This window comes from Dendrobates tinctorius, unplaced genomic scaffold (assembly GCF_039654945.1).
Source record: "Dendrobates tinctorius isolate UK_male_01 unplaced genomic scaffold, ASM3965494v1 ptg000029l, whole genome shotgun sequence".
NCBI classification, from domain to species: domain Eukaryota; kingdom Metazoa; phylum Chordata; class Amphibia; order Anura; family Dendrobatidae; genus Dendrobates; species Dendrobates tinctorius.
In genome coordinates this window covers 33,400,660-33,426,417 of record NW_027361697.1, presented here as the reverse complement: position 1 = coordinate 33,426,417, position 25,758 = coordinate 33,400,660, and the positions used below count along the sequence as shown (strand labels likewise).

Below are 25,758 nucleotides of genomic sequence, written 5' to 3'. Positions count from 1 at the left end.
ACACGTGCAATCCATACTGGGCCTAACACCGTCTGAGCCTGCCTCCTGATGTATAGACATATATTTTGAATGTGTACGCTATCCATACATGTTATCCGGGGAAACGGTACCCTTTCTAACCTTTGTGCAATCACGTGCAATCCATACTGGGCGTGAGAACGGCTGGCGAGCTGTTAAGCAAGCTACAGCACCTGTGGTTTGCACACGTAAGTTTTTCATTTTTTCAGGAATGACGGTTAGGCCTAATTCCGGAACTGCGGTTGACCTGCACTTACTGGGAAATCATTGTTCGCGGGTAATAATTGTAATCAGTGATCCCCATCACTAACGTTGTTCAGCGGGTTATCTGCACCTGTAAGCGACAAATGCTGGCCTTTTCAGTGTAGCGCACATGCAGCCACTGACACACCAGTTATTGGCCAATCTCATGTGCCAGAGCCTCACGTGTCCCTCTAGTAAGCCGGACTCGGACCGCGGGGCATGACGGAGTCTCGTTCGTTAACGGATTTAAGCTTGCAATGTGTGCATCTGTTCTGTAGCCTGCATGGTTGAGGTTTCCCAGGTGGAGTCGAATTTAACCGTAGGCTCCACTCCTGGTGGTGCCCTTCTGGACATTCCTTTAAGGTTCAGCTTTGCAACCATACTGCTCACGTAAAACAAACACTTTGCCTTCATGAACGCTGTTTGGAGGGTCATGACTCGTGGGAATAATGCCGCCCAATCAGTTAACCTGCTAGAGAGCTCGTTCGTTGCTCCCAAGCATGACATCACACTCCCTAGGAAGAAGGTAATGCCACTGTGGCGACCGTACTCCTGGGGGCGACACAAGTGCACTGATGCCCAGCCACTGCTCAATGAATCTGCTGGTACATTGACCCAGACCACTACATTCCCCTCGCACGCTACACGACCTGAATCTGACCCTGATGAAACTCAGGTTACCCTTCCCATATACAGTTCCATCTTACACGGTGACAAAGAGGAAGCTGCAGATGAAAGTGCAGGTTCGGCCCACCCGCCATCAGACACACCACCGTACTATCAGGGGCCCTGTGCAAGTGCCGTCGCCAACGAGTGGGCCCCCCCTGCTTGCTCAGGATCACAGCACTTGCAAAGTTGAAATACTGTGCAGTGAGATGGAAGATGGGGACGACGAGGAGTCCAGACAAGTACAGGGATTCCCTAGCGAGGAGACTTATTTGATTGTTTTCAATGTTGGGACAGCAATTTTTGGGGAGCACTATACTCTGGAGAATGATAGATGGGGCCCACCATACACTGGAACATTCCAAAGGTGGACATCAGACACTGGAGCAGCATTTACAGGGCCCATTATACACTAGAGCATTAGAAATGGGGCCCATTATGTTTGGAGCATTATTTGGGCCCATAAGACAGTGGAGCTTCATCCATGGGGACCAACATATACTGTAGCATTATGTGGAGCTCATCATATACTGTTTCAAACATTATATGGGACCAATGATTCTGTATGGAGAAATAGATGGGCCTCGTCATGAGATGTAAAAAGTGAAGTATTTTTCATTGTACTATACCGCTATTTCTCTGCCGTATCGGAGCATGATGAGTTGTGGTATGTGTTAAAGGGGCGCTCTTTTGCCCAGGGCACATGAAAACCTGCAGCCAGCCCTCCCCCCCACAACTTTAGCCAAATAACCCCCATTTTTCAGTGCGTAACTTGTATTATGAAGTTAATTAAGGTTGACAAGCTTAAGTAAGAAGAATTGATGCTTTTGGCATTCAAATGGGCACTGTAGGTGTGTTTCCTGTCCTCCTCTCACTGCCGACTTTTATTCCCCATTGACTTACATTGGGTTTCGTGTTTCGGGACGACCCCGACTTTTCCCTATAATCGGACGATCTTGCTCGACCCGACTTTTGGAAAAGTCGGGTTTCACGAAACGAAACTCGACCCTAAAAAACCAAAAGTCGCTCAACTCTACTTATTATGACATAGAACCTGAAGCCGCGCAGTACTTTGACAAACTGAAAGCCGAGATCTTGGCCCGGCTGGGAGTGACGACCGCTGTCTGTGCACAGAGAGTGCATCAATGGACTTATCAGCCGGATAAACCACCGCGGTCACAGATGTTCGACCTGATCCACGTGACAAAGAAGTGGCTACAACCCGAAATGCTGACAGCGCCAGAGATAATCCAGAGAGTCGCCATGGACAAGTACCTGAGAGCTCTACCGCCAGCCCTGAGGAAGTGGGTAAGCCATGGAAATCCTACGACGGCAGATCAACTGGTGGATCTGGTTGAACGTTACTCCGTGGCGGAAGGACTCCAAGACGACGCTACCCCTCCTCGTTCTTCATCATCTCCACGTGGAACCGATAAGACTGTTCCAGGGAGTAGGGGAGAAGGAAAAATCCCTAAGACAGTGGGGGAGGAAACCGGGACTGCCCGCAATGCAAGGCCGAGAGTAACGAACCATGGTCTAAGCAAGGGGCCCGTTAGGTGTTTCCGCTGCCAAGAGATGGGCCATGTTACAGAACCACTCAGCACCCAGAATATGTTGTGCAGTTATATGTATATATAATAGGTTCCATGTGAGATGCTTGTCCCTAATGTATCAGCAGTGTCCGCCCTCCCCCCACCTTTGTAATTCCCACAGTAAACATCCGCAGGCTCCGGCCACCTGCGGCTTTTGTAATGCATGTCTGGCCTGACGCTTGTCTATTGGCCGACACTCTGTATCTGTGTGATATATTCTGTGTCCTGTGAATAAAGTGTTGTCAGACTGGAAATATATGGAGAAGCAGTGATCTTTTATATGCGCCCATGCACTCAGAGGAATTCCAGCCAGCGTCATTCATTCAGACTCCAGCCAACGCAGAGCGGACCTCCGAAAACACGGGGTGGTACTGAAAGAGGTACCCCAGCTTGGAAGACCCCGTTACACTGGTGGCAGACAGCGGGATTTGATACCCCTTCTACAGGAGGAAAGGAATGAATGGAAAATAACTACCAGAAGTTAAAGAGGACTACATTAAAAGATCTGGTGGAAGCCCGAGGGTTGATCGCCAGCAACAAAACAAAAGCGGATTTGATAGCAGCCATCATGGAACATGACAGTGCAGCGCCCCCCAATGTGAACGTGGAGGAGACCGAATTCCAGAGGGAGGTAAAGAACAGACTGGCGTTCTATGGCCCAAACCCTGCAGTAGAGATATACGAGAGGTGATGGCTGATGTGCGTACTGATCTGAAGGAAAAGATGGCCGAGCGGACCAGGATAGAGCTAGCCAAGATGGAAATGGCAGAGCAGACCAAAGTGGAGCTGGTCAAGATGGAGATGGCAGAGCGGAGAGAGGAGAGTCAGCGAGCAGGGGGAGCTCTGGCCTTCGTCCAGGTACCTTCAACAGTAAGCCACAAAAAGATCCAGTACAATGCCTTCCGACAGTTGGGGGAGGCAGAGGAAGACATTGATGGCTTTCTGCAGGACTTTGAGCGGCAGTGTGCCCTTCATCAAGTAAAGCCGGAGGAACGGGTTCAGATTCTGGCCAGCAAGCTGACAGGCCGGGCAGCGGACGCCTATCGCACGGTACCTGATGAGGACTGTATGGACTATGAGCGGATCAAAGAAGTGATCTTGACCCGGTATGCGCTGACACCAGAGGCCTACCGCCAAAAGTTCCGCAGACTTATAAAATGCGTAACCGATACCCATGCTGAATGGGCCTATAAATTACGGCGGTCACTGCTACAGTGGGTACAAGGGAGCCAAGCAACCACTAAGGAGGACATCCTCCAACTCTTCCTGTTAGAACGATTCTTTAATGGACTAAACCCCGACACAGGAATGGCTTTGGGACAGGAGGCCAACGACTCTTGAGGAAGCCGCTCGTCTGGCCGATGAACATCATGATGCCAGGAGGCCGCAGTTCTCCGGATCAAAGGTGGTCACTAGGGGCCCGCCCATGGACCTGGAGGGCCCCAAACCACCGAAGATTGTAGGGGGATCAGCTGGAAACCCGGCCTACCACAGTCCCCCTGGGGCGCGATGCCACACCTGCCGTCAGCTGGGCCACCTGCAAAGACAATGCCCCAACCGGACTCAGCATACCCAGTGGCCAAAGGCGGGAACAGCTACCTTCAGCCGGGCTGCTGTACACTGCTACCAAGGCGAAGCTGACCTGGCATTGGGGGCTACGACTAACCAAGGGGTGGAAGAGATGGATGAAGTGCCGCATGAAGTAGACCCCGTGCAGGCAGCCCGGGCAGATAATCGACAACAGCATCGACAGGTCGTGTGGGTTAATGGGAAACGTATGCAGGGACTAAGAGATTCCGGAGCAACTTTGACCCTTGTCAAGCCTCATCTCGTCCGGGACTAAGAGAAGACGGACCGGACAGTGGCAGTCCGTGTAGCAGGGGGAGCCATACATTGACTACCCACTGCCAGGATTCACCTGAACTAGGGAGTCGGGGATGGCCTTGTTGAGGTCGGCTTGATGGAGGATTTGCCTGCAGACGTCTTGCTGGGAAATGACTTGGGGCCCATGTTGTCTGCATTCTCGGTGGCCCCTCTGGCTGAGACCTATCCCGTGACCACCCGGAGACAAGCTCGAGCTGCGGAGGCGGAATCACACTCAGAGGAGGCCCAGGTAAGACATCCCAGCCCTGCACGTATTCCCATAGCCAGACACATTTCTTGGGCCACCCCAGATGAATTTAAGAGGGAGTTACTTGAGGATCCTTCATTGGAGGGATATCGTGGGAAGGCACAGGAGGGGAGAGGAGTACTAGAAGGGGAACAGTTTGTATGGAAGCAGGGACTCCTCTACCGGATCACAGAGCAGCACCACACAGGGACGAGCCCCACTATAAAACAACAGCTGGTAGTTCCCAAGAAGTATAGGCAGGAGCTACTGCGAATCTCTCATGATATACCCTTGGCCGGGCACTTCGGCGTCAGTCGCACCAGGCATCGTCTGACACAAAACTTCTTTTGGCCGGGGGTAACCTATAATGTTCGTCAGTACTGCCAGACCTGTGACAGTTGTCAGCGCATTGACAAGAGGGGGGATCGATGCAAGGCCAAATTACGCCTCCTCCCCATTGTGGAGGAACCATTTAGCCGAGTAGCGGTCGATTTGATAGGGCCGTTAGCCAAACCCAGTCCGTTCGGGAAAAAATATATATTGACAGTGGTAGATTATGCCACACGGTATCCAGAGGCAGTTGCGTTACCTAACATACTGGCAGAGACGGTGGCGGCCGCCCTGCTTCAGGTTTTCTCACGGGTTGGATTTCCCCGGGAGATTATCTCAGACCAGGGTACCCAGTTTACAGCAGAGGTGACCAACCAACTGTGGAAGCTGTGCGGCGTAAAGTCCATTAGAAGCGCCCCGTACCACCCGCAAACCAATGGGTTGTGTGAACGCTTTAACGGGACATTAAAACAGCTCATTGGGACTTTTACCAGGACCTACAGGGACTGGGAGAAATTCTTGCCACACCTCCTGTTTGCCTATCGGGAGGTGCCCCAAGAATCCACGGGGTTCTCCCCGTTCGAGCTGGTATACGGGAGACGGGTAAGGGGACCCCTAGACTTAGTGCTGGAACACTGGGAAGGGGAGGGCCTCATAGAAGGGGTACCTATTGTACCCTATGTGCTGGAATTCCGGGACCGCCTACAGGAGCTGACTCAGGCTGTACGTGAGAACATGCAGGAGACCCAGCGGCGCCAGCGCAGATGGTACGATCGGCGGGCCAGAGAGCGCACCTTGGAAATAGGACAGAAGGTCCTGGTGTTAGAGCCCACTAAGCAGAATAAGTTTCAAGCTGCATGGCAGGGGCCCTACCAGGTAGTGGGGAAAATAGCCGACACAACCTATAATGTCGCCGATTGTGACGACCCCAGGGTTATCCGCATGTTCCACGTGAATATGCTGAAGCCCTACCGGGAGCGCACTGAAGAGGTAGTGGCCATCTGTGCATCTGAAGCAGAGGATTTAGCCGGTCTTCCCTTGCCGGATGTCTTAGGGGAAAGGACTCAGTCTAAAACATGGGACCAGGTACACTTGGGTGAAGACCTAGGCCCCCGGGAGAGACAGCAGGCGGAGGCGTTGTTGAGGCTGTGACAGAGGATGTTTTCAGAGAGACCGGGGTACACTCGCCTGGCACAACACAAGGTTGAGACCCAGGATCAGACCCCCCTGCGACAAAACCCCTTCCGCATCCCTGAGTCTGTACGAGAGGGGATGCGACAAGAGATACAAGAGATGTTGCGTTTAGGGGTCATTGAAGAGTCAGATAGTCCCTGGGCATCCCCCGTAGTGTTAGTGCCCAAGAAGGATGGGGCTACATGGTTTTGTGTAGACTATCGTAAGCTCAATGAGAAAACAGTGACGGATGCATACCCCATGCCGCGTGTGGATGAGTTGTTAGACCGGCTGGCGGGGGCAAAGTATTTGACCACCATAGATCTATGGAAAGGCTACTGGCAGATTCCCCTTAGTCCTGACGCTATTCCCAAGTCGGCATTTGTCACCCCGTTTGGCTTATTCCAGTTTCGACTTATGCCATTCGGGATGAAGAATGCCTCGGCGACCTTCCAAAGGCTGGCTGACCGGCTTCTGGATGGTCTCCAGGACTATGCTTGTGCCTACCTGGACGACATCGCCATCTACAGTGCGACATGGGAAGAGCATCTAAATCACCTAGAAACAGTATTGGACAGGATCCACCAGGCCGGAATCACCCTGAACCCAAACAAGTGTCACGTGGGCAAAGCAGAGGTTCAGTATTTAGGGCATTGGGTGGGAAGTGGGAAACAGCGACCAGAACCAGCCAAGATTGAGGCCATAGCCAAATGGCCCATGCCACGCACTAAAACCCAGGTCATGGCGTTTCTAGGGACAGCGGGGTATTACAGGAAATTCGTTCCCAATTACAGCAGTGTAGCCAAGCCCCTCACTGATTTGACCCATAAGAACCAACCCCGCCAGGTAACCTGGACCTCAGAGTGTGAGGAAACCTTTCGCCAACTAAAGGACACCCTCAACAATACCCCTGTATTGGCCGCACCCGATCCAACTACACGTTTCCTTGTTCATACAGACGCTTCTATGTTTGGATTGGGGGCACTGCTGAGCCAAGTCGGGCCGGACGGCCAAGAACACCCGGTAGCTTACCTGAGTCGGAAACTACTTCCCCGTGAAGTAAGCTATGCGGCCATCGAGAAGGAGTGCCTGGCGGTAGTATGGGCACTCAAGAAGTTGCAACCATATTTGTATGGACGACAGTTTTCCCTCCTAACGGACCATAATCCCCTAGTCTGGCTTAATCGGGTCTCTGGAGACAACGCCAGATTGCTGCGGTGGAGTTTAGCCCTACAACCTCTGGACTTCACCATCCACTACAGACCCGGCAAATAAAATGGTAACGCCGATGGACTAAGTCGACAAACGGAACTTGTACCAACCCCATAAACTTCGGTCATCCCCAAACTGATCCGTTGAGGATCAGACTGTGTATGCCGATCGCGTTGCTGAAAAGGGGAGTCGTATTACAGAACCACTCAGCACCCAGAATATGTTGTGCAGTTATATGCATATATAATAGGTTCCATGTGAGATGCTTGTCCCTAATGTATCAGCAGTGTCCGCCCTCCCCCCACCTTTGTAATTCCCACAGTAAACATCCGCAGGCTCCAGCCACCTGCGGCTTTTGTAATGCATGTCTGGCCAGACACTTGTCTATTGGCCGGCCCTCTGTATCTGTGTGATATATTCTGTGTCCTGTGAGTAAAGTGTTGTCAGACTGGAAATACATGGAGAAGCAGTGATCTTTTATATGCGCCCATGCACTCAGAGGAATTCCAGCCAGCGTCATTCATTCAGACTCCAGCCAACGCAGAGCGGACCTCCGAAAACACAGAGTGGTACTGAAAGAGGTACCCCAGCTTGGAAGACCCTGTTACAGGCCACATTGCTGCGAACTGTCCGGTCACTACTGAACCCATGCAGTGCGACGTCACAGACTCTAAAAACCGCATGTCTATGGTTGCACGGGTAGTAAGTGTGAATGCCGGTCAAAAAGGATGTGGAAAAACACTTGTGTGATTTAACTGTTGATGGCAAAAATGTGGTGGCGTTGTTAGACTCGGTAAGTGTGGTGACTCTGGTGAAGGCCAGTCTGGTGTCAGCCCCGACTGGACCATCATACAAATTTTCTGTAACGTGTGTGCATGGAGACACCTGTTCGTACCTCACCACGGTCATATGCATTACTACTTCCTATGGGTCTGTGCAACATAAAGTGGGACTCGTCCCTGCGTTATTGCATGATGTTATCTTGGGCCGGGAATTTTCCCCACTTCTGGCAATTGTGGGATAATCAGTTGATGCCCCCGGGTAATAGTGTACATGATTCTTCTCCCAGGGCGCGTGTGGGTCCCGAACCCCTGGAAGAGGTCCCCCTGGAAGACTCGGGGGAAGAGTCTGCTGGAAATGACCTGCAGTTCCCGTTTTCAGTCATGGCGGGTGATACGGAGGAGACCAGGGAAGAGGAGGAGGCCCACAGCCGTCTACCTCCCCATTTGCCGGATTTGGAAGTTCAGAAAGATGACTTCCAAAGCGAGCAAATAAAGGATCCTACCCTTTCTCAGGCTAGGACAAATGTAAAAGTGATAAATGGGGTACCCGTAGAACCTGGCTCTAGGCTGGCATATCCTTACATGGTCCTGGAGAATGATTTACTATATCAGATAGAGAAAAAGGGGGAAGACATGGTGCAACTATTAGTCGTGCCAAAACCCTAATGGCGGCAGGTGCTGGACCTGGCCCACGGACATGTGATGGGAGCTCACCTGGGTGTCCAGAAAACCACCGAAAGGATATTACACTGTTTTGTTTGGCCAGGCATGCATCACGATATTCGTGTATATTGTGAGTCTTGTCCTGACTGCCAAGCCTCTGCACCTAAGCCCCGGTTCTGTAGCCCTTTGGTACCCCTACCTATTGAGGTCCCGTTTGAGAGGATTGGGATGGATTTAGTTGGGCCCCTTCCACGGTCTGCACGTGGACACCAACATATCCTGGTCCTCTTGGATTATGCCACTCGTTACCCGGAGGCCATCCCTTTGCGTAACACGGCCACCAAGACGATTGCCAAGGAACTGGTGCATGTGTTTAGGCGGGTCGGTGTACCAAAACAAATACTCACCGACCAGGGGACTCCCTTTATGTCCAGGGTAATGAAGGAGCTCTGCCGGTTGTTACAAATCGAACCGTTACGCACATCCGTGTATCACCCTCAAACAGACGGGTTGGTCGAACGGTTCAATAAAACTCTGAAGCAGATGCTGAGAAAGGTGATAGACAAGGATGGGAAGAACTGGGACTATTTACTTCCGTATTTGCTTTTTGCCATCAGGGAAGTGCCCCAGTCTTCCACGGGGTTCTCGCCTTTCGAGTTATTGTACGCCCGACGTCCTCACGGACTGTTAGACGTCGCCAAAGAATCCTGGGAGGGTCAGGTCACTCCATTTAAAACGGTGATAGATCACGTATCCCAAATGCAGGACCATATTGTGGCTGTTATGCCTATCATCAAAGAACACATGATGCAGGCTCAAGGAGCCCAAAAAAGAATCTATGATAGGGGCGCCAAGATCCGTACATTTATACCCGGAGATAGGATGTTGGTCCTGGTCCCCACGGTGGACAGTAAGTTCCTAGCAAAGTGGCAGGGCCCCTTTGAGATTAAGGAAAGAGTTGGTGAAGTAAACTACAAAGTCTACCAGTCAGGTAAACGGAAACCTGAACAGGTTTATCATGTAAATCTGATAAAACCCTGGAAAGATTGGTCTGCCTTGTCAGCGGAGCTGGCCCATCCCGTTTGCTCGCATACCGTACCGGAGGTACGGGCTGCAGAGACTCTCTCGGAGCGGCAAAAGACTGAGGTCAGGCAGTTTCTACTTCACAACCAAAAGTTTTTCTCAGAAAAACCCGGGCAGACTATGCTATTGCAACATGACATCGTAACGGAACCTGGTGTCACAGTTCACGTGAAACCCTACAGAATTCCGGAAGCGCGCCGTGAGACCGTTTCCCGAGAAGTGAAGGCAATGTTAGAGTTAGGTGTCATTGAGGAATCGCACAGTGCTTGGTCCAGCCCGATTGTGTTAATTCCTAAACCGGACGGCACAATCCGGTTCTGCAATGACTTCAGGAAACTGAATGCGGTCTCAAAATTTGATGGCTACCCTATGCCCCGGGTCGACGAGTTAATAGATCGGTTAGGAAAAGCCCGGTATATTACAACCCTAGACCTAACAAAGGGGTATTGGCAGATCCCTCTGGCGAAGGCTGCCAGAGAAAAGACGGCATTTGCTACGCCGGAAGGTCTATTTCAGTATGTGTATATGCCGTTTGGACTGCACGGAGCACCGGCGACCTTCCAGAGACTGATGGATCGAGTCCTGAGGCCACATAGGCAGTATGCTTCGGCCTATTTGGATGACATTGTCATTTACAGCTTGTACTGGGAGACTCATCTCCAGAAAGTACAAGCTGTGATTGACGACCTGTGGGAGGCAGGTCTAACCGCGAACCCCAAGAAATGTCACATCGGGCTAGAAGAAGCCCGGTATTTTTTGGTATGTAATTTGTAATTAGGAGGGGTCTTGTTAAACCCCAGGTCGATAAGATTCAAGCGGTTCAGGACTGGCCGCAACCTGTCAACAAGAAGCAGGTGCAAGCCTTTCTGGGGATCGCCGGCTGTTATCGCCGGTTCATACCCAATTTTGCAGCCATCGCTACCCCCTTGACGGATCTTACCAAAGGGAAAGACTCCGTCATGATTAAATGGAATTTAGCGGCTGAAGAAGCCTTCCATAGCCTAAAACGGGCACTTTGCTCTCAACCCGTACTGGTGACTCCGGACTTCTGCAGCGAGTTTGTGGTACAAACGGATGCCTCGGATACCGGTATTGGGGCTGTACTGTCACAAGTGAGGGATGGAGTGGAACACCCAGTCCTCTATCTCAGCAGGAAGCTGAATAAACATGAGCAAAAGTATGCAGTCGTAGAAAAAGAGTGCCTAGCCATTAAGTGGGCTCTAGAGGCCCTCAAATATTACCTTTTGGGCCGAAAGTTCAGGCTGATCACTGACCATGCCCCTCTCAAGTGGATGCACTTGCATAAGGAACGGAATAGCCGAGTGACCCGGTGGTTCCTTGCCCTGCAGGCCTACACTTTTACGGTGGAGCACCACCCAGGGGTACAGATGGGGAATGCAGATGCCCTGTCCCGAGTGCACTGTTTGGCGGGTGTCATTGCTCGATCAGAGTGGTCTGAGCAGAGGGGGGGGATATGTGAGAATCACGTGGGAATAGTGGATGAGGGCAGGTATATCTCGCCCAGATACCATTCCTATGTGGCCTAGTCTGGTCAGTATATCACCTGGTTACTAATGAATAATGGGAGGCGGATATGAAAGGATGCCAGGTGGTTGTGTGAGTGTCTCAGCCTGGGGACTGAGAGAGCCTGTCTGTGTGAGAGACACACGTGAGTGAAAGCAGTGCCCACTGTAACTGTGGTTTGGCTAGACGGGAGAAGCCCGCCAGTTGGTAGTTAGGTTGTACCTTGTTTAGTTAGGGCCGGACAGGCAAGGATTTGTTTTATGTTTTTTTTCCTTTATGCATTGCTTTCACCTTTAATAAACCTGACCCAGTGTCAGCTATACCCGGATCCCGGCAGTGCGCCTGAGTTTCATGCTGAACGCACGTGACCTTTGACCCCAGCAAAGGCGATCCCGGAGTGTTTTATCACAGTATATATATATATTTTTTTTTACGTTCAACACATTAGCCGGATGATGGGACTACTACTGTCCCATCATTGGCTAATGTGTCAATCACTGTCATTGTAGCAGGCATAGCCCAATGGGACTTGTAGTCCCATCGGACGATGCCTGCACACAGACACAAAGACCCCCGGCAGCCCACACAGGCCCCCGGCAGCCAGCACAGACCCCCGGCAGTCCGCACAGACCCCAGCAGGCCCGTACAGACCCCCGGCAGTCTGCACAGACCCCCGGCAGCTGGCACAGACCCCCGGCAGGCCCGCACAGACCCCCGGAAGGCCCGCACAGACCCCCGGAAGGCCCGCACAGACCACCGGCAGGCCCGTACAGACCACCGGCAGGCCCGCACAGACCCCCGGCAGGCCCGCACAGACCCCGCCCGCACACACAGACACGCACAGTGTCCGCCCACGCACCGCCCACACTCTTCCCCCTCCCGAACAGGATGTGCAAGTACAGAAAGGGTTTTTTTTAATTCCGATATTTCAGTCCCATTGACTTGAATGGGACTTCCGGTATCGGAATCGGCGATACCCGATACTTTTTGGGTATCGGCCGATCCAATCCGATCTGATATTTCTCAATATCGGATGGTATCGCTCAACACTAGTATTGACCGTCTGTAATACCTATGCTTAAAAATATCTGTCCTACTGTCACAACTACGACCGCACTCGCGGCCGAGCCGGCACCTCCATGTCGACCGACCACGCCGACGTGGGGCGAGCGTCCCAGGTGAGGACGGAATGTGGACCCACTGGACCACAGGGGGGACCCGGGCCTACCCGGACTAGTGAAGAGTAGCGACCGGGGTCTGTGGCAGCTGAGCATGTGGATGAGGAGGCAGAACAACATGACACCGCACACTTCAGGTATAGACAAAGTTTACTTGAACAAGACATGGTACATAAACAAAACAGTTTTGCAAGGCTCCCGTTCCGCCCACCAGGGAAGGGTACATGTCTCAGGATAACAGACAAAGGCAGGAGGACATCACGGGTTGATGCAGTCCAGGGTTGTCTGGCATGGGTATACTAGTGCAGCCTCTTCCTCAGGCCTGGCGTAGCACAGGCTCAGCAGGAGAACACCAGACACCAACCTCAGACAGACTTCAGACGATGGCAGGGGTCATCACAGGTTGATGCAGTCCAGGGTCATCTGGCACGGGCATATCAGGATGGCCTCTCTCTCAGGCCTCAGGCATAGCACTGGCTCAGCAGGAGAACATCAGACACATACCCAGGACAGACGTCAGACGATGGCAGGAGTCATCACGGGTTGATGCAGTCCAGGATCCTCTGGCACGGGCATACTAGGACGGCCTCTCTCTCAGGCCTCAAGCGTAGCACTGGCTCAGCAGGAGAACATCAGACACCGATCCCAGAAGGATGTCTTCACTGGGTGGACCTCAGGGAATTCACGGAACATCGGGACACAGGCAGGACATCAGGAACACGGACTGGACATCAGGAACACGGACTGGACATCAGGAACACGGACTAGACATCAGGAACACGGACTGGACATCAGGAACACGGACTGGACATCAGGAACACAGACATCAGGTCTCAGGCAAGACATCAGATCATCAGGACACCAGGCAGGACATCAGGTCTCAGGCAGGACATCAGGACTCGGATCTCAGATAGAGCATCAACACACTGGCCTCCGGACATCTGGCAGTGATCGACAGGCTCCGGACATCAGGCTGCGGACAACAGCTCCGGAAATCAGGCCGCATTCATCAGGCTCCGGACATTGGGCAGGGAAGCATAGGATCCAGACATTTGGCGGAAGACAACAGGCACAGCACATCTGGAAGGGGGTCGTCAGACACCAGACATCAGGCCGTGGTCATCAGGCTCTGGACAAGAGGCCACGGTCATCAGGCTCCGGTCATCTGGCAGCAACCCAGAAAGGAACCCCAGCGGTCTGGTGCAAACCCTGCCGGGTTGGAACGGAACAGGCAGGGAATTGCACCAAATCCCCAGCTGAGCACAGAGTGGCAGAAACTCAGCGGACACACCGGACTCCTACTTCCAAGATGAACCCAGGTTAAATCACAGCAAATCAGGTAGCAAAGAGTTACAGTCACTGGGCACAGGGTTCAGGACAAGGAAGGACCTCAGGAACATCACACAGAGGACACAATTCAGACAGGGTCAGGTGCAGGGTCAGATCCAGGATCAAGGATTCAGGAAACAAGACACAACATTGGCAGGCCTGGATATGCAGCCTCCAGGAAGGGCGATCTGGGTATTTCTGCCCCCAGAGCAGGCGGAGAAACAAGACACAGTTCACACAGGGACGTAGAACAACAGCTCCCCCAGAACTGATCACAATCAGAGCAGGAGCTGAACACACACACACTCACATGGCTAGGTTCAGGAACTCAATGTGAAGCTCTGGCAATGCCCCACAGGGCAGGGAACTTTTATATAGCAGCTGCCTCACAGGGATAGGCTGGAGCAGCAATTGTAGCACACACCCATTCCTCATAAAAGCAGGGGAGGTGTGGCCGCACGCATCCTAAGCAAAACCAGACAGAAATCAGGAATGCAAAGGACACCTGGCAAGAGCTGCAAGCCTGAACACACATGGTAAGCCATACACAATGCAGAGGACCTATTAACCCATGGATAGCGGCAGCCAGGGACCGCACCAGCGGGTGGTCATGCAAAGCACATGCATGTACGGCTACGCATCAGGGCAGGGAACTGAGCAGCATCCATAGACAACAGTATCCCTGCAGGTTAGGAGGAGAGGAGCAAAGGGTTAATGCAGACATGCAGAGTAATGCTGGGGAAGCAAAGTACAAACACACCAGCGTTACACCTACAAAACTAACTCAAGCTAAAAATGAAAGTGGCAAACAGCTGTTTAGACTAATGAGGAGTAAAATAAATTTAAAAGCAAACTGTTTCTTAATTCCTAATTTTAATGGCTCACCTGCGAATGTCGATTCTCTATGCCATCCTTCAGAGTGAGTAACACGGACTGAAGACAGAGGCATTCAGGAGCAAGACTTATTGGATGGCTCACGGATCGTAAAGTCCAGAGAACAGCAAGGAATAAAGGATGGCAGGCAGACAAGAAAAGCCAGAGCACCACAAGACATAGAGTCAGCAATATGGATATTCATAGGAACTGTACATGCAGAGTCATTTCTGGAATTGCAGCTGACAAATGGTTAATTGCAAAGTTGTATGCTACCAGCAAACTGATAGTCAATGGCAGAGATGTATGCGATCACCAAAATTACAGTTAACCATAAGTAGCAGTGATGAGCATGCAAACTGGATATTTGCTATCAGAAAAGATTAGACATTGTTGCAGCATTGTAATAATGTAAACTTCACCAGTGTTAACTGAGAAGATTTTGTTATGCTTACAGCAAACAAATGATTAACTGCAGGTCAGCAATGGTGAACAGGCAACTGAATAGTAGCTTGTAGGGACTAACACACACATTTGTAGCAGTGTTTTAGTGTAGAAAGCACCAGTATAGTTCTGTTATGCTTACAGCGAACAAATGATTAACTTGCAGGTCAGCAATGGTGAACAGGCAACTGAATAGTAGTTTGAGATTATCACACACACTTTTAGCAGTGTTTTAGTGTGAAAAGCACCAGTATAGCAGAGAAGAGTTTGTTATGCTTACAGCAAACAAATGGTGTCTGCAGGTCTGAGCAAGGGAGTAAACACAGATAGGTGATTAACATGCAGGAGCTTTCTGTAGAGGTGATTAACCAGCTTAAAGAAATGGATGATGAGGCCAAACCCAGAAATACATGTGGTAACTAACTGAATACAAAGCTGCTGAATATTCAAACATAGCTGTCTGAATCGACCTTTAATGTTTTGGATGATGATGTCAAAGGAGTTTGCCAGGTTACTTTAAAAATCCAGTGTGTATTCAGTGTATAATGTATTACAACAAAGGGAAACCAAAACTTTCTATATCAAAAATGAGATTCTACTAAAGTTAAAAAAAGTATAAAACCATTATAAAGATTTATAGTATGGAAAGTTGATCAGCATTTTTTCAAGTTTTGTCTATGCCAACTTCAGTTATGGTAAGCATCTATAGATGCAGGGAAGAAACATTTCTTTTAGTTTTATAAATACAAGATGGATGCTTAAAAAAACATACAAACATGATCTATGTGCTTCACTTATTTTATTATAGATCGTTATACCTACTACAACATTACCAGATGTAACCTTGTGTGGCCTTCATGAAAAACTGCATCATCATAATCATCATTATCATCAAGATAATCATAATCGTTGTCAACCTGACATAGTTAAACCAGCATTCTTGGTTTAGCTGGAGGCAAAACCCTCACTTCCTGTAATCACAAGTTTTAACCTTGGGTTCTTTGTGAAATCCTTTTGATTGAAGAACTGACTTCACGTTGACCCTTGATTGCTTCATATAATTGTCACTTCCACCTCCTTATTTCCTCCTTAAATGACCATAATAAGTTAAATTTATATTAGATTAGATGTTGTTTTTTAAAACAAGTTTACTACCCAAAATGAGATTTTAGTACTTAATTACTTGCTTTTTCTTAAACAGATACATAATTTATTACTTTTTATATTGTTTGATGTGCAAATTTGTGAATTCCTAAGGGACAAAACAAAACAGAAGTGAGCTGCCCAAAAATTGTGTATGGTCCACAATGTTTTTTCCAGATGGCATGTTTTAGCATTATTGAATGACTTCAGAAAACTTCATACAGCTCTGCATTAATTATTTAGCCTGTAAGAAGATAAGTCATATGCCTTCTATACATATAAATGCACAAGGTAGCAACACTCGGAAGTAGCGTTGAAATATCTGAATAGGATTGAGTCCTCAACATGTGCATGAATTTATAGCAATCTATTTCAGATCTACAGTTCCAGAAATTGTTGCAACTAGAGTTGAGATGGAACTCCTGTCCATCAACCTGGTCAATAGTGTCTGGCCACTTGAAGGGATGCTTGAGAATCTCTTACCTTCGGAGTTCCCCAGCGTGACTTTTGATTATCCAGGCTGGCGAGATGTCATCTGTGTGTCATACCGCAATGATGATGTCTCACCATTCCGGCTAATTAAACGCCATGCTGGTAATCACGGAAGGTAAGAGACTATTGATCTGGCCAACAGACTGGAGTCCCGCGAATTGATCCTCCCAACTCTAGTTGCAACTAATCTTCCATGCATGGAAATAGTCTGGAAAAAAATATAAACCATATACAGTGTGTCCGTAAAATCATGGTGCACTTTTGACCAGTCACAGGAAAGTATACAAGTATACCACGATCCCCAGATCTGACGCCCTTAGACTTTTACATTTGGGGTTATGTGAAGCAACATGTGTACATTGAACGTATCAACGACATTAATCACTTAAAACAGAGAATCACAGACGTTATTCAGTCTGTCACACCAGACGTCCTTACCCGTGTGTGGCAGGAACTTCACTATCGTTTGGATGTGTGTAGGAAAAAAAATGGAGCCCACATGAAACTGCACTGAATAGGTATGAAACTGGGAGAGTTTTTCTTTTATTTGGAGCAGATTTCACATTTTTATCGTATTTTGTTGCTTTTCAGTGACTGGTCAAACATGCACCATGACTTTACGGACACACTGTATATAAATATTTTTTTTTAAGTTTGCTAGGACATGGATTTCATTCTTGGGGGGAGGATCTTGTTTAGTATGGCACTGGTATAACTAAATTCTTTACAGAAAATGCCACTGTCTGTATCAAGGAAGACGGTATTAAAGATCTCACTCGTTCAGCTGTAGATTTTACTGTCAGGAGCTATTTCTTATAGAAATATTTTTTTCTGCATATGAATAATAGGATTAATATACCATAATCCTTAAAACTGTTACAGGATGGAAAAAATAATAGTTTTTCGTATTCACTTTAATTTTACAACCACTTCTTGTCCTTCCTTGGGTTCAGACTTCACTCTGCCTTTCTCTTTGGTATTCTACATATTAAAATATATATCAGCAGTATAAAACCCATAATTGTCCCATTGCACTGTCTAATTTTTAATTGATTATCTGAATTTTATGGCTTGTAGGAATGTTTACAAAGATTACAGATGCCTAGAACTTGCCTGTGACTCCCAGGAAGAAATGGATAGCTGGAAAGCATCTCTGCTCCGTGCTGGTGTCTATCAAGATAGGCTGGTAAATAACCTAATATTTATGTGAAATTATTTTTGTGTTACCTTCTGCCATCCCAAATTCTATCTACAGTAAGAATGAACAAAACATTAATCATTTGTGTTCAACAGTACATTTCCTCAAGAAATCCAGTGATTCTCTGCTCTGGCGCCTAGAAAGTGTGGGCCTTCTGTTTATTGACGAACATATGACCTTTAAGATATAATATTTTTGTAATACTTTTTAAAGATTAGTATTTTATTCACTTATGCTTTTATCCTGGTAAAATTGTCTCCTGTAACTAGAGATGAGCTGACTGATTCTGGTCCAGGTCAGGAGTCTCTGGCCTTGTGACAAGAGGATCATTAATCACCTACCTTTAGGGATCCCCAGCGTGGCTTTTGATTAGCTAGGGCATTCACAGTGTCATCTGTGCATCACATTGCAGTGATGATGTCGCTCCAGCCCTGGCAAAGTAAAGCTGCATTGGGGATCCCAAAAGGTAATAGATTTGCAAGCCTCCTGTCCAGCGACCAGAGACTACTGACCTGGCCGCTGGATCGAAGTCCCATGAATCGATCCACCCATCTTTACCTGTAATTTACCTTATTGAACTATATTTTAGTGTGTCAGAGAATATGAGAAATACTTACATGGATACATTTTTTATTAGAAAATTTCCCATTGGTTTAAGACCATATGACCAAAAGTCTGTTGACACTCCTGGGTTTGCCTGCTTCAATTACAGGTGAAAAGTAAAATCAATCAACCCAGAAATCTCCAAATGCAAACATTAGCTGTATCATGGGTCTCCCTGTAAGGTTTAATTACCTATAATATGGCACAGTGATAGCGTCACATTTTTTTAAGCAAATTACTCTTCTACCAAGTCGTCCTAAGTGTAGTTTTCTTAGAAAAGTCTAGAAACAATAGCACTTAACAGCTATGTGGTAGACCTCAAAAACTCACAAAATGCGAAGTCTCAATGCTGCATTACCTATTGGGTTCTAAATTGAGTCAGGAAATGGCAACCACTCATAAAACGTTCACCTGGATCTTCATGGACTGAATTCAATTCAAGCCTGAGACCACTGTGCGCAATGACAAAATATCACCAGAATTGATAAAGCCATTAAAGCTCAAAAAATCACACTGGGTCTACATAAGTTGAATTCTATTCAAACCTGAAACCACTATGCACAATGACAAATGCAACCTATATTGAGGGAGCCATCAAAGCTTCATTGGTCACATTCACACTGGATCTTCACGGGCTGATTTCCATTCAAGACTGAGACCACTGAACTCAATGACAAGATTGATGGAGCAATTACAGCTCCAAGGATCACACTGGTTCTTCATAGGTAGAATTCTATTCAAGCCTGAAACCACTGCACACAATGACAAATACAACCTGAATCGATGGAGTTGCTTAAGCTTCATAGGTCACACTCATACTAGTTCTTCATGGGCTGACTTTTATTCAAGCTTGAAATCACTGCACACAATGACAAATACAACCTGAATTGATGGAGCTGCTTAAGCTTCATAGGTCACATGCATCCTGGATCTTCATGGGCTGACTTTTATTCAAGCTTGAAATCACTGTGCACAATGACAAAATGTCACCTGAATTGATGGAACCATCAAACCTTCAGATATTTTATATGAATCTGGTTTTGGTGATCACATAAATGGAAGGTATCTTATAGAGTATCAATGTAGATGTCTTATTGTGTTTATATTTTCCTGAGAAATTTTACAGTTTTGTTGCTTTATTATGCAAGACCCATCCAGCTTGGCTGCTTTGCGTACAATAAAAAGTGCATCTGGAAACAAAAGTCAACATGGACAAGGTGAATGTCGGGAGAATGCTCTTCCTCTTCTTTTTTTTCTAATGTTTTAGTTAACACTTTTCCTACGAGGTTGTCTAAACTATTTTAGTGCCTTTACTTCTGCCTGCACTTCAGGACTTGTCTCAAACCTGACCCTGAAGTATTTTGCCTCCCAAGTTGCACTAAAATCTGTATTATTGCTTTCCTTTTTCCAAACAATATTTGTGTCGGAGTGCCAGAAGCAAATCCCAAGCACCGTCCTCTTCAGCCTTAGAACAGGATATCCATTTACCAGCAAGCTCAGCGCTGGCTTTATGTATCTACAGAGTATCCAAATACAAGCCTGGCTCACAGCAATAACTGCAGCTTTGTGTCCAACCTTTCCAGACTGGATTTCTCTGAGGTGCACCCGTGTTTATTTTGGCTGTAGTCCACGGTACATGGGACATAGAGAAATTCATATAGGCAGCTATAAATGGATAGCTTACATGGTTCACATCTTTGTTTGCTTATTTCTAGTCTCTTGGTCCCCATATACCCCCCATGGTCTTTGATTTTTTTTCTAATATATAACCACATGTTCCCTTGAATCTGTGCACCATTGCTGGTGGATTCCACTTATCTGCAATTCACTCATCTCATTTTCTTATAGATGCAATGTTAACGAAATTAAAATTATCCTATGTAGCCAAATCTCTCTGCACATACCAGTTGAGCCTCGTGGAAGAGGTTTACATCACGAATATTTCCTTAGCTATACACTGTATGGACCAAAGTATTGGGACACCTAGAAATGACATCTACAGGAGCTTGTATGTCACACAATTCTAAATCCAAAGTATTTAATTAATTAATTAATTAATTAAATATTCATTAAATTAATAAGGAATTGGTTCACCCTTTGTAGCTAAAATAGTTTCTACTCTTCTGGGAAAGTTTTCTACAAGAAAAAAGTTTGTCAGTGGGAATTCTTAGCTGCCTATTCTTCCAGAAGAGCATTTGTGTGGTCAGAAACTGATATTGGATGAGAGGATCAGGGTCACAATCTTCGTTCTGGTACATCGTAATGGTGTTCAAAAGAGTTAAGGTCAGGCTACTGTGTCGGATGGTCAAGTTCTTCCACATCAAACTTGCCCAACCTTGCTTTTTTGGACCTTGCTTTGTCCACTGGGGCATAGTGATACTGGAACAGTATCCCTTTGAAGGTTCCCTGCAATGTATAATATTAAACGGGATATCCGGGATTTTTATATTTTTTTGTGATGTGTCTAACAACAATGTGTTTCTAACTACCTGCATGTTGTGCCGTGTGCCGATCTCTGCCACAGAGCGGTCATAGGCCACTCCTACCAATGATTCAGCAGCTACCGCTGATGTCACGTCAACAAAGCAGTAGCTTCTCTTCAACTGTGCTGTATTTTATAGGGCATGACTGCCGACGTCATGCTGATTGACATCTGGCTCCCCACTGCCTAACTGCAGAGAGCCAGCTGTCATTCAGCATGATGTTGAAAGTTATGTCAGAGTAGCCCAGAAGAGGAAGAGCTGCTCTGTTGAAATGAAGCAGCTGAATTGCCGGCAGGAGCAGTTGGTGATCGCTCTGAGTCGGCGCTGGGTAGGACAGGCAGGTAGTTAGCAACTACCTGCCTGTTACTTTTTAGATCTATAGTAAATAAGAAAGAAATCTCAGACAACCTCTGTAATATTTAGAAATAAATGTTGATACACTTTTCTTAGACATCTTATTTTCAGGTTTGAGCCTGTAGAATAAAATGTTGTTAAAGTTATCTATTTTTACTTATTTAACATTTATCCTAAAGAGCCCATGTAAGCGACCAGCTGGAACCTTCATGAGTAAGCCTATATGTTTCTGCAGATGGTTACACATCTGTACTGCAGTTGCCAGTAAAGAAGAAATGTGGTGTTGCAGGCTGCCGCATTCAGATGAATGGGCAACCATGAAATATATAGTTGAGCTGAGTTCTCCATAATGACAGCGGCTCTTCGCAGTGGTTTTCTTCTCTGGATAATAGAAGTGGGTACTAATCAAAAGGATACCCACTCCTGTAACTTCCATCTGCCATAATAAAACGTGCTAGGGACACTACTTCTTTAAAGTAAATCTGTTGGCACCTTTGTAGTGACCACTTATCTGTGCCTCCCTTTCTTGATTGACAGCTCTGGTCTGTTGGCACCTTTGTAGTGACCACCTATTTGTGCCTCCCTTTCTTGACTGACAGCTCTGACTTTACATGAGCCAAAGGAGAGCGGTGATAGATGGAAAGAAAGTAGGTAGGAAGGAGCACTGAACTGTTTGAACATTCCAAGGGGGCACAGGGCACATGTGCTTGGTTTGGACAGTCATTTTATCCTGACAGACTTCCTTTAAGGGTACATTGCTTTATCATATATGCATGATGTGGCATGACACACTGATAAGACATGTTGTAAAGCCCGGAGGTTCTGGAGGTCTGACGATTGATGGTTTCTGATTCACATTTAGTCACCAGCTTGTTCTAACCTTTCTGGTAAAATGTACTATTCAGATTACTGGTTTTTAATCTTTGTAAAATCATATGACTGGTATTACTCATAGGAAACAAATGTAAGTATAAGTAGCAAAAAATGTGATTTTAACAAAACATGAGATTTTTTTCTACAGATTTTTTTTGGGCTAAAAATCACAATTATTATGAAGATTTGCTGCAGTGCACCTCTGATACCGATATATGATTGATAGACAATTTTATGTTCATCATAGTGGCCTGTTCTATCTGTTGTTTCAATTACGGTATGTGTCAGACCCCTGGTTGGGCCAAGGTTGCAACAAAGCCAAGACTTCTGCAATGAAAGTGAGGAATAGCAGGTTAACCTGACTTTTTCCATAAGAGCAGCAAAGAAATTCAAAGAAAACTTCAAAGACTTTCTCTATTCTCACAGTCAGCCGAACCTTACCCTTTACGATAGAAGGCATCATACTTATTTTCCCTTACCTATAACCCACTCGGTTAGTTTTATGAATTAACCTTTTAACCTCTTTACGGAAAAAATATGTTATAAATTAAACATCTGGCTTTTTCTTCATTGCCACCATGCTGATCATTCTTAGGGTCAGGAGAATGTACTCTGTAGTAAACGTTGCATGCGGCTTTTGTAGCTTCAAATCCATTCAATATGCACTAAATGTAAATTGCTTCTTTCTTTTTTTTGACTTTTGACCATGAGCACTGTATTATTCTCAATTAGATGTTCTGTGTAAGTAACTCAGATCTACAAGAACTGTGCGGAACAGACAAAGTGAATTGAACAGTAAAGAATATTTGACTTACCCATTCACCTTCGTGTGGCACATGATAACAATCAGTAACATTTGGACATACTTTTTGGCTGCGCTTTTGGAAAACAGTAATGTTTACTCTTATTGAATATAATTTTCAGTTCAAATATCAAAAAAACGAAAAAGGGACAGATTTCCAAATATACTGTATTTGTGCCTCGAACTCAGCAAAAGTTGCTACATATTTCAGCGCACAACAATAATGTCACATCAAGTTTTAGACTTTGTTATACTTTGTTTTGGACACTTCTTGCAGTTCGTTTGTCAAAATGGTGTGAATTAGAAGAAAAGGAAATGCGAATTAACAAGTTCCTGACATGGCCAATTCACGTATTTCTGTTTTGGTCTTTTCCTTCCCTTCTTCCAACAGTCATAACCTTTTTTATTTTTATGTCCACATAGCCGTACGAAGACTTGTTTTTTTGTGGGACAAATTGTACTTTTGAATGACACCATTCATTTTACCACATATTGTATTGGAAAAAAATTACAGGTGTGGTGAAACTGCAAAAAAAATGCAATGCTAATGTTGTTTTGGAGGATTTGCTTTTTACGGCATACATTGCATGGTAAAAATGACCACGATGCATGATTCTCCTCATAACCATGTCAATACCAAACATGTCCAATTTGTTTAGTATTTTAGTGGTGAAAAAATGAAGAATTAGTAGAAAATTTTTGATTGTGTTGCCATTTTACGAGACCTGTAACTTTTTCATTCTTCAAGTCATGGAGCTGAGTGAGGGCTTTTTTTTTTCTGAGGTAAGCCGATGGTTTTATTGATACCATTTTGGGATAGATATGACATTTTGATCAATTCTTACTGCATTTTTCTGTGGATACATCAAGGTTGCTGTATATACGTCACATTCCATACACTGTGACTGCTGTGAATAAATCACATATGATGCACCAAGACTGCTGCATACACATCACATAGAATGCACAAAGATTGCTATTAATACATCACATAGCATACACCAAGATGGCTGAATATACATCACATAGAATACACTGCACTGCTGTATATACATCACATATGAAACATGGAGACTGTTATATATACAGCGGGTGAAATAAGTATTGAACACCTCACCAATTTTCTATGTAAATATTTTTAAGGGTGTTATTGACATGAAAATCTCACAATATGTTGGCAACAACCCATCCAATCCACACAGGCAAAGAAATCAAACCATAGAAGTCTATAAATTAAGCTATGTGCAATAATGAGAAATGACCCAGGGAAAAATATTGGACACATGAAGAAAAAGAGGTGCAAAAAGTCATGGAAAGTCATGACACCAACTGAACTCTATCAGTAATTAGAAAGAAATAGTGCCACTTAGTGAAAAATAATATCAGCTGGTTCAACTGATGGCCTATAAAAAGTGTCTTATTGCAAAGGTGACACACAAGGAGCATTTCATGATGGATAAAACCAATGAGCTGTCTCAAGACCTCTGCAGCCTCATTGTTGCAAAACATACTGATGGCATTGTTTACAGAAGAATTTCTAAACTTCTGAAGTTTTTAGTGAGTGCTGTTAGGGTGATAATCCAGAAGTGGAAAGAACATTATTTGACCATAAACCATCCCCGACTAGGTACTCCCTGCAAGATTTCAGACAGAGGAGTGAAAAAAATTATCCAAAGAGTTGTCTGAGAACCAAGGACCACGTGTGGTGAGTTATAGAAAGACCTGGAATCAGCGGCTATAATTGTTTCAAAGAAAACTACAATTAATGCCCTTAACCTCCATGGCCTCGATGCATGCTCACCATGCAAGACTCCATTGCTGAACAAAAAGCATGTCAAGCGTTTTTAAAGTTTGCGCCACAAGTTTGCACAACAACATTAAGACAAGCCTGTGAAATTCTGGGAGAATATAGTCTGGTCAGATAAGGCCAGAATTGCACTCTTTGGATGCCATAATGCACGTTTGGAGGCCAAAAGGCACTGTGTATCACCCCAAAAACGCCATACCAACAAGAGGAGTTTATAGGTGGGAACATCATGGTGTTGGGCTGTTTTTCAGCATATAGTAGTTACAAACTTCATGTGATTGAAGGAGAACGAATACACACATCTACCGAGACAGTATTGATAAAAATCTGCTGCCATCAACCTGTATGATGAAGATGAAATGAGGGGGAGACATTTCAGCAAGACAATGATCCCTAGCAAACAGCCAAGGAAACTCGCAATTGGTTTCAGGGAAAGAAGTTGCTAGAATGGCCCCACTAATCACCTGACCTGGATCCAGTAGCAAATTTATGGAATGAACGAAAACTCAGAGTTAGAGATGGGCGAACCCAAACAGTAAAATTCAGCGTCCGTACTGAACATCTGCTGTTCGGGCATGGACACCGAACATGAACTTCACCGGGAAATCCGTGTTACTGTTCGGGTTCGGCTGCCCGAACACCGGGTGTTTGTTATGCTGTCATGTGCATGGCAGCACGGCAAACACCGCTTCTGATCGGCGGTGAAATCATCCACGCCAGTCAGAGAGCCGCGGTTCACATGCTGTCAAAAAACAGCGTGAGTGCTCAGCTGTGATCGGTGGT

General features: G+C 46.3%; 1 protein-coding gene across 1 annotated transcript in view; it reads left to right on the top strand.

Annotated features, from left to right (window-relative positions):
- Nucleotides 1-25,758, top strand: part of LOC141085906 (dynamin-2-like) — a 261,566-nt gene that overhangs the window by 36,577 nt on the left and 199,231 nt on the right. The window contains exon 2 of the mRNA XM_073571530.1: nucleotides 17,933-18,041. Within this exon, the coding sequence (XP_073427631.1) occupies nucleotides 17,933-18,041 (109 nt within the window). The remainder of the gene's footprint in view (nucleotides 1-17,932; nucleotides 18,042-25,758) is intronic.